Genomic DNA, 17844 nt, shown 5'->3' with positions numbered 1-17844 from the left:
TTACCACATTAACACTGTAAAGAGTGTATTTCTGATTCATTTAATGTTATTTTCATTGGAGAAAAAAGTGCTTTTCTTCTTCTGAAAAATACGAAAATTTCTACGTGACCCCAAACTTTTGAGCAGTAGTGCATGTTGGACCTCTGAATTTTCTTGAAGCGCCAGGTTGCCATCACCTGGCAGCAATGTTCCCACAACTTCACCACCTGAGCACCAAGCACAGCCTTTAGGGGATTTCCACATCATGACCATGATCTCCACGAGTTCTATTTAGAAACAGCATGATGATCTTTTATGAACAAAAGCATACAGTCAAGACAACGCTGGAGTGACCTCAGCATTCAGCGTCTCTGAATGTCCTAAAATCATCTCGGAAGAAATGTGAAGCTCGCACAGGAAAAGTGTCTAAGCTTTAGAGGATTTACCAGGAAAGTTGAAATGCTAGGTTCTATATTTATTATAACCGCTGCAGTTGTATTATTCTAGTGGTTTTGATTTTGATCCGTTTTATGCTTACGTCAACAAATCGATGTCTAGTCAGAAAAACAAACAACAATGTGAGGGTCTGCTCCTCCTTCCTTGTCAATGTCCCCATTATCTCCACAAGTACCATCTCCACCTGCTCCTCCTCAAGGCCTTCAGCTTCCTTTAAATGCTTTTCACAATTCTCAAGGCATTTTCAGGAGCAAGGACATCAGTTCGACTAACAAAGATCCAGTGTGAAAAAGACGGGAAGGAATTACTGTAGAGCTGAGCTCTGAGCCGAGAGGCTGGTAGAACAGTCAGATCTTACAACTCAGGCATTTACCTCATGCCCTTTGAGTAGCAAAAGGAAAAACTCAGTTTGCAAGGGACAAGAGCAGGTGGTGGATAATAGTAAAATGGGGAATACACAATCCAAAAACACAGACTGCAAAGCACAGTCACACCGAAGAAACAAACACTGTTAGAGGAAAATATGAAAAACACACACAATGTGCTTGCTCATCCCTGGTGAAGAGAGCATCCACTTGAATCGCCATGCTTAAAATGTGCATGTTTCATATAAAAGGAACAGTTCTCCCACTCTCTACTTATTTTTCTGATGCACTGCTTGGAAAACTTGGCATATTAAGTGACAAGCTGACAGGCAGCACTGCACACAAGCACCAAACTGTCACAGCTTTAAAACAAGCTTAAGGTCAAGTAGGAAAGATTGACAGAAACTGTTGTGATAATAACGTGTTAAGTTTTCTTCTGCGTGACCCTCATGGAAACCTGGAGTTTAGCCAGAAAGTGGGACCTTCAAAAACTGCTCTAACTAGTCCAGGTTTTTCCACTGTATCCAACACGATAGGTTGTAGCTCATCAGTCATATCAATGGCTCGATCACTGCCCCACAAATTCTGAGATTCATGTTGGCAATGAAAGAGTGCTGCAGTTGGACGACAGGCCTGGTTTGAGGTGTGATGGATCATTTCCAAGCAGGAAGCTAAAACATGAGGAAATTAAATCATTAAATCTGACACTTGACAGTGTTTGTGCCAGAATCAGCGTGTTCTTCTTTTTTTGGACCTCAAAGCTCTTTGAAAGTGTGTATCCATCTATGTGTGTGTACAGTATGTGTGCGTCTGTGTGCCGGCGGTGAGGCCATGAATTAAAGAGGAGATTAATGAGTCAGGACATGGAGGCTCAGACTCCAATCTGTTCCCTGCCCCACTCGGGGGTGGTTTCTCTCCACAAAACCCAATTCTGTCAGCAAACACCCACGGACACACACACACACACGTGCAGATACTTATGTATACAACACTGAGACACAGCAGGAAGGCCAAGGACTCAGAACTGTGTGTGTGTGTGTGTGTGTGTGTGTGTGTGTGTGTGTGTGTGTGTGTGTGTGTGTGTGTGTGTGTGTGTGTGTGTGTGTGTGTGTGTGTGTGTGTGTGTGTCTGACAGAGGGAGTACATGTTCAGGAAAGTGGAGACAGTGAAGACAAAAAATGAGGAACAGGGTTTCTCTCTGACTGGATGTCCTCATCAGGAAGGCTCCACCCTGTCGGCCATCACCCGACCCAGACACCTCACTATGACCCTTAGACCTGCCATCTGTCTAGAGGAGAGAGCAACAGACAGACAGGGACAGAATGAAAGACACAAAGACGAGCCGGGAGTAGAACAGAATAAAAAAGATAAATAAGAGGAAACCAGATCAAAAGGAACAAAGGGCGTAACAGGCTGCAAACTTAAAAGCTGATGAAAATGCGTAGAAACTGGAAAGAGGGAAACCGATGAGGAGTAAAGTATATGGAGAGAGGAGCAAGAGGCAGCGCAGAGGCTCATAGACAGAATGAAACTTGAAACTAGACTTCCTGTTGCATACTGTACATTTTCACAAAGTCTGAAGACATGAAAGAAACTCACTTCAGCAGCAGATACATAGCTATGGGCCGTGCACCAGTCCGTTTCTATTCTATCTTTCTAATATCCCCTCTCTCTTATTGCAGATGCTGAAGATATCCTTTGTCTTTATTACTTTACCCCCATGGCCATTCAAACAAGCACATATGAATTTAACGATGACGGCCTTGATGCTCTTTATCATCATTTAGCCCTTGTGCTATATGAGATTGGGTGCCGCATTACCATGAAATACTCATCAAGCCTCTCGATCCATCCCTCAGCTTTCCCACTTTAATACATGCCATGAGACTCACTAATCCCATGATATGGCTCATAATCTGATCACAGATATGAGCATAGAGAGAGAAACAGAAAGGAGAGAGCAAGGAAGCGTTACAGGGAAGCATGAAGAGGAATGAAACGCAATCAGTGAGGAGAAGGATGCACTCGGCTGCGTGAAGACAGAAGGTGGAGAAAATGAAAAAAAAAGAATCTGACACAGGAGGAAGCACAGGCATGTGAGCTGGAGCAGTGGGGTAAAAAATGAGGGGGCAAGTAGACAGAGGAAGACGGGAGAATGAAGAGGAAGATGGAAGGAGGGGGGGGGGGGGACTCGCTTGTGACCTGATTTCAACAGTAAGCCTAAGAGAAGTGGAGCAGCATGCAGGCAACCAAACACACTGTCTACACACTGCTCTACAAACCTGCAGCTGTTGTGCTCATGCAACATGGAAGCTGCACATATAGAAAGATGCACCACACTGTACATGCAGTGTAACTCCCTGACCCGCATTCTGCATCTTCAACTAGCTGAGTCACCGGCCTCGTCTTCCTCTCGGTCTGCCTACATGCCATCTGCATCTGCCCCTCTCAGCGTTTGTCTTCTCCATCCTCTGCTTCCATGCTCTGCCAGACATATCCAGGGAGGCATGGTAAGGCAAAGCCGCTCTAATTGCTCCACACTCTATAGTGGGCAGAACACACATGCATCTATTACACAGCTGGATATCTGTGCTGTATATATAAACAGCGCCTGGATATGGAACATACAGACGTCTCGCTGCATCACCAGCATTTGTCTCTTAATGAGAGCACGAACACACAGATGACCAGATTCAGATGCATTGTAAATGCTCCACATGTAGTCATTAGTGTGAGTCTGTATTGATGTCACCCTGCTGTGTGTGTGTGTTTCAGGGCTACAAGTTACCATCTTGGACAACTGACAAAACCTTTTTAACACCCACCCACCGGCCTAAACCGAGCAACAGGTATACATACAAACAATTTTTGCTGTCAAACACAATTCTCTCTCACACACAGAGAGAGAATATACATGAGTAAACAGAAACTCATCACAACAAACATAGTTCAATAAAACATCTGTGACAGTTTGTGTGTTTAGATGGAAGCACACGCAGTTTGTTTGACGTCACATCCTCTCTGCGTGTGTCCTTACTTCGTCCAACACATATCACATCACATATGTAACGACAGTGGAACGGTCAGCCAGTGATTAGCCTCTGCTTTGCTTTCCTTCTTTATGAATTCACTACAACCCTCTAGTCACCTAGTCACACAATTCACAAGACTCTCTCTACATCCGCTGTTTGATTGTGCGCTCATGCTTTCGCATCAGGCAGATAGTACAAGATATTAGTCCGTCTCCGTAAAGGCATAAAGTCTCTGCACAAGTAGGACACCTGCACACATGCTCATGTAAACAAAACCAGTCACCCAACATGGACGATGTTCTTGTCGTCGAGCTGGAGGCAACTGAATCGTACAATCTGTTTGCTGCCATTTTCAAGCTGTGGCTCTGACACACACCACTGAGTATAAACACACGCACACACACAAGCACACACACACACACACACACACACACAAGCACACACACGAACATCTGATGTCACGGATCTTGTAAAAAGTAATGCATGAACTAAACACATGCAAACAAAAACAATAGACACATCCATGGTTGAGCAGCTACATTCAGATGAGAACAATCAGGGATCAATCTGCATAGAGCCGACCACCACACAGAGGCGTTTATTGACAGCACCCAAACAAAAGTGCCCGCCATTGATCCAATGCAAAAAAGGCTACGCGGGAGCATTGTCTGTGTGTGGATTTGATGTGTGTTGCAAGTTAAAGAATGAGACAATGACAAAGTCGCGTCCTTTCCAGAGATGACTTTGCCTGTAAAGCGAAGGCACACCTGAGTACAACTAAAAAGCCAGTAAAGCAAAATGTGTGTGTGTGTGTGTGTGCGCGCGTGTGGCCACAAATCCTTTGTTTGAGGTAGTCACATGACCAGTCCGACTTGCTGTTGTCCCCTCCCCTCTGCAGCAAGCCTCTATACAATAAAACGCACCAGACAACACCACCCGTGCCATATGTGTGACGACTAATGAAAATACATTCAGCTCATCAAAGTTTGCTTGATGAAATTAGCAACACCACTGTCCTGAACGCGGAGCCAGAGAGCTACCATGAAAAAAAAAACATCCCTCCTAAATAGTCACACGTGAGCCATCAGTGATAAAGGGTAGAGGAGGATGGGATGGTGAGAGATGAGAGGGGAGTAAAAGAGGGATGAAGGCAAATATGAAGGGATGGTGGCAGTAGTTTGGGTAAGGGGATCAAGTATGAGGGAATCAATACGTCTGACGGCCGTGTTCTGGGCAATGTGTGTGCGTTATTTGATAAACAATCTGACAAACATTGGAAGAAGAACTAGAGCACTGGGACACAGGGTTAACAGTGGGATTGAGGAGGAATGTGGCGTGTTTGACCTGTAAAATATTTTGGCCACTGTAATCTGGGTAGTAGTATAGACTGGAGATGGATGGATGTCGGGATGGATTTAGGTAAGGGATGAAAAAGGAGGAAGGGCAGGCAAGGTGGGAAAATAAAGGAGCTCCAAAATGATAAATAGAGCAGGGGAGAGGAAGGAGGGAGGCAGACAGAAAAATATGGGACAAAATCTACTAGTGGCAGGGGGGGAGGCATGCACGTAGAGGAGATGGAGGGAGAGACGTATGGAAGATAAAGTGGGGGTTGTGACGAGAGAGAGAGAGGGGCGGGGAGTGGGGGGGGGGGAGGCGGACTGGATCGGTCCCAAGGGTGAGGTTTCCTGCTTTTCTTCGATAGGGCAGTCTGACAGACGACTCTGTGGATCTAACCGCCTATCCTATGTGCATGTTAATTACAGAGAGAGAGAGAGAGAGAGAGAGAGAGAGAGAGAGAGAGAGAGAGAGAGAGAGAGAGAGAGAATAAGAGTAAATAAGTCTGCTGAGGAAAATGGCACAAAGGAAGCTCAGGTGCTTTCCTCGTCAAAACAAGTCAATGGAGGTACTCTCCATAGGCCTTTAATTGCAGCCTGTGCTTTTAACTCACTTCCCACTACTGTCAGTCTGCACGTATTTATAACCACACATATACACAAATACATGAATGTTAGACCATTTTTAAATACTCGTATTGAAAAAGCCAAAATACACAATATGTGATACCATCTTTGAATATATTCTGACTTCACAACACTGTGGCTCAGAGGTTGCACCACACACTGTAGTTTGTATCTTCATGTTTAAGAAGGAACACGTTAGCAGTGCATCAGTGATGCTAACCAATGTGTATTCAATCATTTTGGGAAACAATGGAGCTTTGTGGCGCAGACGAATATCCGACTTTCGCTCACATAGTAAGATCACTTATCAATATTGCAGTTTTATTTCCCCATTCTTGACAGTGAGAGAAATATATGGTATCACAAGACCCATCATTAAAGGCGCTAGTGCTGAACGAGGCATAACAATGTACCGTGCACAGCCACAAGCAGCGGTGGTGACAGGGGAAAAAAAGGAAAAGTAGCCAAGGAAACCAGGCAGACTTTCACTGCTCAAAGACATTTTTCATGTAGTTAACTTTTCTTTGACCTTACAGAGACCATCGATGCCACAAAGCAAAACAACTGGGCTAATGGTCTCATCTTTTCCCCTGCGTAGGTAGCCCCCCCCCCCATCCCCACACACACACACACAAACACATCCAGCTGCAGCCAAGCTTCCTCAGACCGTGGCAGCGTGGTTCGTTTAAATGAGTTAAACCTTTATTAGTCTGTCAGAGGGGAAAAAACATTGTTTTCCTCAGTAGCAGGTCGAGATATTATTCATCTATAATTGGTAATAACCCTGCACCCCCACCCCGAGGCGGCACAATCTCCACTGAGTAATCACTACCATCGCCTGCTCTGCTGGAAACAGCATTATTAGGTCGATGGCACTGTCTCTACCTCTGCCAAGGAGGTTTATTATCTGACAATATATGGCTTTGCTCTGGCTCTTCTTCTAAAACCATGGGCTGCGAAGGGGAGAATCTGTCCGGGCATATTTATCTCACCTCACGCGCTATCAAATACTACATCTCAGCATCCCGGACAGTGGGGGCTCTAAAATAACCTCCAGCAGAATCGTTTAGGCCGAGGCTTTATCAGTTTTTATGACAGCAAGATTTGTTCTGCTGTGCAAAAAAACCCTTTCACTTCTCGATACTCAACTGTCACCTCAACAATGTCACCTGCGCAGACTATTTCCACTGTGTTTGTGTTTTACGTGGACATATAAGTTCTCTGTTACTAGTGAAGGACAACAGCTTGTCAGTAGCATGACCGCCACCTGATACCCATTTATTTAATGCTCATGTTTTAGATTTTCTCAGATAAGGTTGAGGTCCAGCTATAGGGGCCTTTTCTGACACAGGATAAAAAAACTGACTGCTTTTATCAGAAATATTTTTGACACATGAGATTGAATTGGCTTTGTTAGGGTGTGTGGTTTAAGTTTCTATCTTTCCTTTTCTATTTTTCTTGATTATGTGTTAGAAACCAACGTGAAAATGGAGTTGGAATAATGAGGCTTACAAGAATCAATTCTGAGTATTAGGGCCACTAAAATGGAATTTTTGTTTATCGTATTATTAGATTATCATGACAATCCCTTTAGTAATTTTTTTGTTGAAACTGTCTATTCCAGAGAAAGAGCAGCACAGACGTGGAGGAAGTGGAGACAGAAATGTTTGGTAGTGGTTGACTGCAAGTTTTTTTTTACTCATGATATTACAACCATATTAACGTAATATTACAACTTTACTCTCATAACCTTAAGAATTTATTCATGAATTATTTCCCCCAATTTTTCCCCTTTTGTTACCCCTTATGATTTGTCGTAATTTCTAGTTACGATGACTCAAGAAGATAAATCTATCAAAAATTTGGTTTATCAAATGTCAGAACATTTTATATATTTTTCATATGAGACATTTTCAACCAACAGCCCAAGTCATATATGATAAATAAACTAGTCATTATTTTGTCAAGCTACAATCAATTGGTCAAATAATTTCTGGAGCTGTATATTCAATGTGTGTAATATTGGAAAATTAATTGCTTCTTTGTTAACATGTCAACTTGTGAATGTAGTGCTTTGATGTTAGAGTCTCTTCTCAAGTGCCATATTATGGAGCTTAAACAAATATTGCAAATTCCAAACTCTGGGTAAACACCCCTGAGCGCAACTAATTATGCACACAACGACAATATTTACTTGAAGATGAGTTTGAAAATATTGGTTTACATCATACATTTACATCATATTTTATCAGATATTGAATCACCTTCAAAGAAACCGTCCTCTCTTTCACAACCCTTCCAGAGAGTAAATATTGTGTGTGTGAAGAAACTATAAGTAGGTGAGAGGGAGTGATCTCTGGGAGAAAGAGGGAGAAAGTGACCTTGCTGCTGCTAGAGCAGACTATTATTTCATCAGCTAGCACTAAGGGCACACCTGCCTCACAGCTACACTCAGGTTCCAACATCTGCCAACGGCTCTGTGCCTCATTCCTGTGAGCAGGCATCAGGGGAGGGATGGAAGCAAGAAAGAAAGAGAAAGAAAGAGAAAGAAAAGACAAAGAATGAAAAAAAAAAAAGAGTCTCTTGTGGGTTTACTGAGAGACTCTGGTGCGTTTCAGGGAAAGTGTAGGCTGACTTTGAAAAGTCGAACCACAAAAAACGAGAGCGTGAAGACATGTGACATAGACAGGGGAAAGCATGAGAACGACAAGACAGACCAAAATGATGCGGCTCCAACAGTAAACCACCTTCATATCTATGGATTCTGCGGTGCACACTCTGTAGTGCACATCACTGGGACTACCCCTGTGGCGACTTATGAACAATTGACACGGGACACATGCTCTCTCTCCCCAGCACCAGGTGACTGAATCATTGAGGGAATAAAAGTGAATTACACAAAGATTAGTGGGGAAGGAAGTGAAATCATGTGCTCAAGAAAAGTTTTTTCACTGGAGGGAGAAATGAAACTACATAACAGGATACTGGTACATGCTGATCCATTCAACAATTCCTGATCAAGTCATTCACTTCTCCAAGTCTGGGTTACACTGACATGTGAGCCACTAACAGCAAGCAACTACACAATGTTAACTGTTGTTAGCCCAGCAACTGTATTGTAGCAGTATTTCAATGTTTTTGTGTACGTGTGAGTGAGATCTGCTGCACATGACAAATATTTTGTTAACAACAGTTAAAATATTTATTTCTGATCATGATGAGACATGAGGTTAAACTTGTAGATGAACCTCTTCATGGCTGATATATTTTAACCTTAAACGATTCTCTGATTTGTACTTATTGTTTCTATACAAACAGCTGCTGAAGTATCAGGAGTAGATAATAAATAAATAGTGCAATAATAAGTACATTTTGAAACAAATGCTATAACATCAGTGTGTTATCCTGTCACCTGTTTCCACATCGTCATTCTGCCTACACTCCCTCCTCTGTATTATCTCTGGCTTTCCGTACAAAAATAAAAAATATTTGAGGTTGGCAGTACAAACAACAGCAAAGCCATGATCTGCCCAATTGGATTTGTTCTAGGTCTGCTGTTCAGCCAATTGTATGTCAGTTTCCATAGGATCAACCTTCGACCTGGCATTATACAGCACTGGGGAGACTATAAACAGCCCCTCCCCTCGCTCCTGCTCTCCCCCGTGCCATCAAATGGTCAGCACAAAGGAATGGAGCTGACCTTAACTGTCCTGGAAGGGTTCACTAGCAAACACACACACACAAACACGATTGTCAGGTACCAGGACAGCCCACTTTCAAGCTGACCCCAGAAAAAGAACAGAGCTTTCATACATACAGCTGTGATCGGACAAAAAGGGGAGAATAGACAGATAGCTGAAGAAAAAAAAGCAAAGCACAGAGCCAATCAACTGAGTGGAGTAAAACAAAGGGCTATCTGTAAAAGCCCTGGACTTCATCCCACCCTGTGATGAGGGAACTTCGATCCCCAGGCCGACCGCAGACAGCTACAAAGCCCCGATGTAGCCTGTTAAGCTCCCACTTCGATTCAGCTCATTGAGCTCCATGCTGCTGATCAATAAGGGAACAGCTGAGAGCGGCTGCTGAGCACACAAACAAACATGATGTTTTTACTCTTTTTAATCACAGATCCTTTTTGATACCACATGCTCGGACTTTTTACTGTTGTGTAACATCTAATCTTGCTGGTCGTAAAGTCAACCCCATCGCTGTACCATGTAACGATCTCTCTGAGGCTGATACAGTTTAAATGTGGGTATGCTGTCGGTCTGGGCCCATCTGCACGAGCCAAGTCACTGCATGTATGATGAAAGAAAATTCTCTGGATTTTTTTTACCAGCCAAAGATACAGTGTCATTGGAGGTCAGTCCATGCAAACTCACTGTTGAGACAGAAACACAGCTGACCAACAGGCACATGACATCAACAAACAGTGAGAGAGAATCGGAGCTGGTGCAATCTTGTCAACAAAAGCCTTTTGCATCCGTGCAAAACATAATGATCATTCCTTAATTTCCACATGACCACTGTTTCCATACGGGTGACCTCAGCTTGCACCAATATAACTGAAGCACGTAATGAAGGGTGCCGATTTAAAAGGGGCAACACATTATGTTTTGTGTGTGTGAGACTCACCCATCCTCCTTGACTCTGGATCCAGGGCTGGATGTTGTTGTCCAGGTAGACTGTCATCCACTCTGTGATCCTGCCCACCAGCGGACTCATCTCCTTCTCCACACACTCTACACTTAGCGCCCCGCCGAATGCAAAAAGCCCTATGATGCGGCCCCAGTTGACGCCGTCCCGGAACACCTCGTCCATCACGCTCTCAAAGCTTTGGTAAGCTGTGGCCGGCGTGATGTGCAGCTGGTTGTGCAGATCGCTGAAGGCGCGGGCATATCGCAGCTCAAACTCTTTGGTCGAGTCTCGGAGGGCCTCTTTCACTGCGTCAAGACCCGCCGTTGATGGCAACCTTTCCTGCCGCAGCGGGGAATCTGGAGGGGTCCCGGGATTCATGCCATTTAAAGTTCCGTTGGCGTGCGTCGCTGTTTGCTGCTCCTCACGTGAGCCTGTCTCCCCTCTGTCAGTCCTGTTTGTAGGCTCATTGAGTCCCATGTGGTTGAGAGGATAGTTCCTCTGGGAGAGTTTATACTGTATGTAGTAAACCACCAGTTCTCTGTTCTGAGACATGTTGTGTTCAAATGAGCTTTTCCTCTTCACTTGTTGGTTGATCTCCGCTCTTCTCTCGGTGGAGCCCTGCTGTGTTGTACTGACCGCACACTGTGCCACGCTTTCTTACTGTGTTATCCTCTGTTCAGACAACCATGGACCGTTGATATCCAAAGGACACTTGAGGGGTGAAACCAACTCTACGCAAGGCTGACAAATCAGCTCAGGTCCTGTAGACAGAAAAAAAAATAAAAGGTCAAAGTCTGGACAGCCTAAAAGCATGCAGTGATTTTACGTGCATGTGTGTGTGTGAGGAAGGGGAAGTGTGCAGGGAAGGTTGGAGACTTTCAAATTAAATTTGGACAGGTAGGGTCAAAGTTCTTTTCTCTAATTGGGCTGTTACATATGGAGCAGATGGCAATGATATTAATGAGAGAATAGTAGAGAGAATATATAAGAGCGAGAGAGAGCGAGAGAGAGAGAGAGAGAGAGAGAGAGAGAGAGAGAGAGAGAGAGAGAGATAGAGATAGAGAGAGAGGATGGGAGACAAAGGAAGGGATGGTGTGAGGGAGGTGAGGCTTAGGTGATGAGAGATCAGAGGGACAGACTGGCTTGAGGGTCCATGCAGACCACCACCATCTCCTAATCAGTGACCTTTGACTTCCAATCTGAGCTTTTAGGCTCCCTGTTTATCTCAGCTGCAGCCTCTCATTTACTGTCACTCACTCACACACACTGATGTGCATGTCCCAGTTACGCATATCTTGAGCTTCCATATAAAACAGACCTTTCTCGGACACATCCAGCATCCAAAAACCTTCTTTTCCTGAACCTCCTTTAAAGACAAATTAATGCCAAATTTGCTTTAATACCATTAAGAAGACTTCTGATTGTGCTGCTTGTTTACAGTGAAACAAACAAAGTGGCATATTGCAGTCCCGGTGTGTGGTTTTAGATAACACACTGTCATTCTGGAATCTGAGGCATGATCATCGCAACCATCCGGCCCTTCCTTGCGAGCCTTCTCTTTAAAAGTGACTACATCCTCTCTCTGCTGAACGATGGAAGAATGAAGGTGCAACATTCCCGCCCTGAACAAGGTGTGTGAAAGGGACAGTTATTTGTGCCGCAGGTTGGTCTGAATGCACTGAAACACATTTTCCATCTGGCTTCACATCATTGCTTCCGATGTGGGTTTAATTGTGGTCTGACACTACACTGCTTTATATGAACATTTGAACACAGCATAAACTTCAATAAATCATCCTCATTATAGGATTACTCTAACCTGACTAGATATTGGCTGCCACAATGTCTTCATTTACCTGAGAGCAGAGTGACTTGATTTGATGACAGGATAAAGAAATCAAAGAAAGATAAGATACTGTACATAAGGTATATTATATTATATATATATTGTGTATCTTACAACACATAATAATTAAGTGGTTTGGTTCTTGTGTTAGTAGTAACACCCCGTGGTTAACCCTTAATAACACTCTTATATGAAAGGGTCAAAAGTTGATTATAGTATTAATTAAGGATGTATAGACTGTAAAATAAATGTTATGTTTCCATTGGTTAAAAATTATTGTAACAGAAAGATTAACCAATTAAAAAATAAACCATGATTCAGATAAACACCAAAAGGTTTATATAATTCTTTAACAAAAATCCCAAACATTATCTAATTCCCAATATTCAGAGCATTTGCTGCCGATATCTGTGATGTGACGAGTTTGAACTGTGGGTCGGGCACAAAGGAAATATGATGACATCACTTAGGGATATTGCTTAGGGCATTTTTCCCTGTTTTCTGAATGTTTACAGAAGTGATAAATCTGTTACAGAGATAATATTCCCAAGATGTTGTGATTGTGATAAAATCATCATAAGTACTGGGTTCTGGGCTCTGGAAAATAACAAATTTTCCCTGCAAAAAAACGACTTTCCAAACTTTGACACCAGCTTGACTCGATAACTAAAACATATGGTACATTTTACTTCAACACATGTTCATATCCTTCAGCCAGTAAATTTGAGTTCAAGTGCGTCCCTGAAACAAAAGAGAACAGGAGAGAGCAGCAGTGGGACAAAGATCTTCCCCTATCCCCTGTCCCTAACCGATCTTAGGTGTACAGTCAGTCCCACACAAAGATGTGAGAGGAACATGACCTGCCGATGATCCCAGAACTGCCTGTTGGTTATCACGTGGGAACCTGACCTTTCCTGTACCAACACTGACATTTAAGCTGATAAGTTGTGGTTAGTTAGTGTGCGAGGCAGATTGAAGGGATTTCCATGCAAATGGTGCTTCTGTTATTATATAGTATGTCACCAGTCTTCATAAACACGCACAAAGAAAGCCTGATTCGGTCTCTAGTCATCTCCTGTAATTCAATCCAGCGCCTAAAACTTCACCCTCTCACAAAATATACCCTCAGGAGGCGATCCGCTTTCAAAATGTGACGAGGAAGTAACATGAACGGGCTCTTACGGCAGATAAAGACTCACAAGGCCACAAGGCAGCAGTGTTTACAACGACCACATGGTCCCCAGCTCCCAACACGTGGCTCTGCTTTTTATTAGCCCAGCACTGATGTAAACACCACGCAGCTCCCGACAGTAATAGCAGCGAGTCGCGACCACACGCAGCACCTGAACGCAACATTTGTAACCACTGAAGCATTACACCAAACATAAGAGCGTAGCGTAGCTGAGCTCGTGTTCGCTGCGGTGGAATCTGGACTGGCACTTTCTAGAAAAACGATGCGACACTGATCTGCGTGTGTGTTTGCGCTGGTTGCGTTAGTTGTGTCGCAGCCCCGCGTGTCGACGTAGATCCCCGCACCAAAACATCAGCTCACAATCTCCACAGACGACTGAATCAGGTACGACCACCACACAACATGACTCTTACCAGCTGTACTGAGGCAAGTCTCCTCGATCGAAGTCCTCCTCTGTCAAAACGTCCCAAATCTGTCTGTCTCTCTGTCTGTCTGTCTGTCTGTCTATCTATCTGTCTATCTGTGTTTCCGTCTCTCTCTCTCTCTGTCTCTGTGTGTCTCTCTCTTTATGTCTGTCTGTCTGTAAGAAAGCTGTCAAGAACCAGGAATGTGAAACAGCCAATTTGTGTGAAAGAGTGTGTGTGTTTGCACGTCTGACTCCCACGCCCCCCGTCTCATCGCCCCGCCCTCCTCTGTTACGTAACAGGGCGCCTTCAGGGATTTCTGGATATCCAGATAACGACCGTGTCCACAGGACTCGTTTGCTCGGGCTTTACGACACACACGAGACAACCCCACCTGCTTATAGAATCTGATTAAGTATATTATATCCTGTCTTTGCCATTCAAGGGCTAATGTACAACCCGTTTCCCTGTTCATATTCTGCTGACACTGTTATTTCACAATTATTTCTATCCAATCGATATTTTTAATATTTCCATACTATTGCTTTACTGAGGATCATCTTATCTTATCTTATCTTGTTTCACTATCATTTACTTTGTAATCATTTACAAAGTATGAGTGCATTATTCTCTGAACTCATAAATCATTAACTCATCAAACATTAAGTCAATCGCCTCCGAAGCACTTTGAACTGCAATTGATTTGTTTGAGAGGAGCTTTATAAAATAAAGACGTTTGATTGATTCTCTTATTTTAAACTGAATTTCAGACTTGTAGGTCCATGTCAGTATAACGATAAAATAAATTACAATATTCAACACTAAATATCATCACCACAATGTATAAATCCACAGGGATTAAAACACATACAGACTTTTGTTCCAGTGCTTCCAAATACAAAACGAGTACTTTGTGTCACCCGAGTTTCGTCTCTGTAAAGAACCTCATGAGTCAGTTAATCTGATCATAACGTGAATGCACTAAATTCCTCAGCAGAGCATGAAAGGTACATGGTTATTGCTATTGCCACAAACATGTGGCTCTGAATGACTCATTATTAAATGCTACCTGAAGCTTTTTCAGTTTTGCATGACGGAAATTAAGAATGCTGCACGTCCCTGTACACTGTCACAGAGCTAATTTTGTTCATTGTATTCACTGGCGCACGTCTCCTATGCAGCATGAGTCACCTCTGTCCAAATGTGAGCTATTATTGTGTTATTGCTTTGCTGGTCCGAACACTTAGCATTGCTATTTCCAATAAAAAGCACATTCACTCAAACTGAACGTACTCACGAATGATCGGGCTCAGTAGGAGTCCCTGAAGGCAGCACAAGCCTTCCCCATCCTCCTTTCATAAACACTGGGCTGAGACCTTTAAACGTATCGCCTCAAATTAATAAACACGTTGCGACACCAGCCTCTCATCGAGCTTGATAGGGAATGTGGCACAGAACGAATCAGAGGCACACCACGGATTTTTACAGTAAAGCTCCACACACAGATCCCTCTGCTAACGTTACTGGAGCTGGCTGCTGAAGATGGCTGTCACTGTCATTTAACCCAACACAGAGTCGTGGTGCGGTCGTTCATTCGCAGGCTGTAAACACAGAAAGGTGTGTTTACTGAAGCTGAACTATTTACTGCCATTACAAAATGCACTATACATCGTAAAAACGATCAATCGTTGGAGGCTAGCAGGAAGCAAGATTGTGGTTACTCATTCTTCCTAATCAGTCGACCTCCTTCCTCTCGCTGAATCCGGAGAGGAAACCCTCCCTCTCTAGCGGTGCTAACCACACGATTTCGCCAATCATCATATACACCCCGTGAAAAACATTCGTAGACGGACCAGAAGCTCTTACTTGTATGGTGCTCTCCATGAAATCATGTCCGGCGGATGAGAATCCAGACACCGGCAGGAATAATCCCATCGGTCATTGCTAGCCTGTCCCGACTGGCTAGCTGCTACTGGCTAGCGCAGATCCGCCCACAGCTACGTTCCCTACGTAACTTCACCGTGTCAGTGCGACTCACTCGGTTCAGTCTCTGAGAGACATGACTCTGCCAGAAACACGTTCACGGAGAACAAACCCCTCACAGTAAAGGGGTGTTTACACGTCAGCCGCAGACTGGAACTGGAACCGAGAACCAGCCGGCTAGTGGAGTTAGCGTGCGCGCTAACTAGCTGAAAGTCCGCTAGTTTGCGCTGTCGGAGACTCTGGCTTCACTCTTACATTAAATATGAAAGAGTTGAGTGCCACACTTCCCTCGATGTTTTTTCTATCTACTCACTTTTTATGGAATAATAACATGACAGTGTGTGTCCTGCAGCTGTCAGCCATCATCCCACTTCAGCTCCCCAAACAAAGGATGCGAGAGGTCTCCATGGTAACCTTTGTTACCCCAAAATCCTGTGCGCTATACGGCTGTGAGCGTAGCGCCTCCCTCTGGGCACCTTCTTTATACTTCTTCTACGATCTACTTTATTATAACTTAACTTAAGTGAGGAAAAACACTTCCAAATCTCACAACTAAATAACATACATGAGTTCAACACACACATTAGTCTGAGGCCTGGCGTCAATGCTATTCTATTTATAAATTACCTTTTATACACAGAGGTAGATTCAAGGCGCTCCACGGGGACATAAAACATACAAATGTATTTGTATCAAAATTATGAGAACAAGTTGAAAATTAATACAAAACTAGGGCTGCAATCAGCACTGTGCGGGCCCGAGCACTTGCGATCTCGGGACATGATTCGGCCGAGGAGGGCGAAAAGGGACCGGGCGAAACCATGGGCGAAACGGCTCCATGTTGCGGGCGTTTTGTGCATCGCGGGAAGGATAAACACGTCACTTCCTGCGTCTGTCATGTGGTGCTGGACCACGCCACTAATCACGCAGTACGGTCCACACAGTGACAATTTCATGTACATCGAATTAAAGTTGTAATCACTATCACTACAGACAGGCTAACAGATCTGTTCAGGTCAAAAACACTTGTTTCTCTTCAATCAAAGGAATCTGTGATGTCAGTGGTTAAAGCAAACTGACAAGGAATTATTTCTCTTTCTATTTGGCCGTTTGTGTTTTTTCGTAGTGTGTCTCCAATCCAGCTCCATTTTCTCCTTAACATGTGTATATCTACTGTTTCTTGTTTTGTGCATTTCCACAGGTTGATGTTGCTATTGTGTTTGGCCAGAATACTCCAAGGATGTGTCTTAGGCAGTGGTTTGTAAAGGTTAGCAGTTTGTTTGTGATGTTAGTGGTGGTTCTCCAGGTTTCGGAGCCATAGAGCAGCACGGTTTTAACGTTGGAGTTGAATATTTGAAGTTCCGTCTTGAGGGAGAATTTTTTTTACTTTTCCAAATTTTGTTTAAAATGTTGAATGTTGTTCTTGCTTTCCCAATTCTTGTCTTCACGTCCTCCTCTGTCCCACCATCAACGGCTATCACATTTCCCAGGTAGGTGAATTTGTCAACCTCTTCCAGCGTCTGGTCCCCGATGGCTATTGGGTCCATGTTCTTGGTGTTTATCCGCATTACTTTGATTTTCGGTCCATTTATTTTGAGTCCAAGTCCAGCTGCAGTATTTCCTAGCAGTTTGGATTTGTCCTGCATCTGTTAGTGGCTATGGGAGAGTAGTGCGATGTCATCCGCAAAGTGGAGGTCCTCCAGATGTTCTGTCAGACTCCACTGGATACCAGTCCTTTATTGTGGGTTGATTGTATCGTGATCCAGTCAATGCACAGAAGGAAGAGGAAAGAGGAAAGCAGGCAGCCCTTTTTCACGACGGTGAGCACTTGTAATTTTTCTTGTGCGCATCCCTGGAAGAGTACGTTGCATTGCATGTCCCAGTACATGTTATTAATGATGTGATTATATACTTTGGGGGGATTCCATAGTGTGCCACGAGTTTCCATAGCATTTCACAGTTTACACTGTCAAATGCCTTTTCAAAGT

At 43.7% G+C, this 17844-nt stretch overlaps 1 protein-coding gene across 2 annotated transcripts in view; it reads right to left on the bottom strand.

Annotated features, from left to right (window-relative positions):
* Window positions 1-15985, bottom strand: part of bcl2l1 (BCL2 like 1) — a 29363-nt gene extending 13378 nt beyond the window's left edge. The window contains exons 1-2 of one of the 2 annotated variants that reach the window (XM_053424565.1): window positions 15740-15985; window positions 10429-11192 (exon numbers count right to left, since the gene is read on the bottom strand). In XM_053424565.1, the coding sequence (XP_053280540.1) occupies window positions 10429-10983 (555 nt within the window). In that variant the 5' untranslated portion in view covers window positions 10984-11192; window positions 15740-15985. Of the gene's footprint in view, window positions 1-10428; window positions 11193-13882; window positions 14129-15739 lie in introns of those variants that run through there. The other variant, XM_053424566.1, reaches the window with a different exon arrangement.
* Between the last annotated feature and the right edge of the window lie 1859 nt (window positions 15986-17844).

This window comes from Pleuronectes platessa, chromosome 6 (genome assembly GCF_947347685.1).
Source record: "Pleuronectes platessa chromosome 6, fPlePla1.1, whole genome shotgun sequence".
NCBI lineage: Eukaryota > Metazoa > Chordata > Actinopteri > Pleuronectiformes > Pleuronectidae > Pleuronectes > Pleuronectes platessa.
This window is presented reverse-complemented; position numbering and strand designations above follow the sequence as displayed.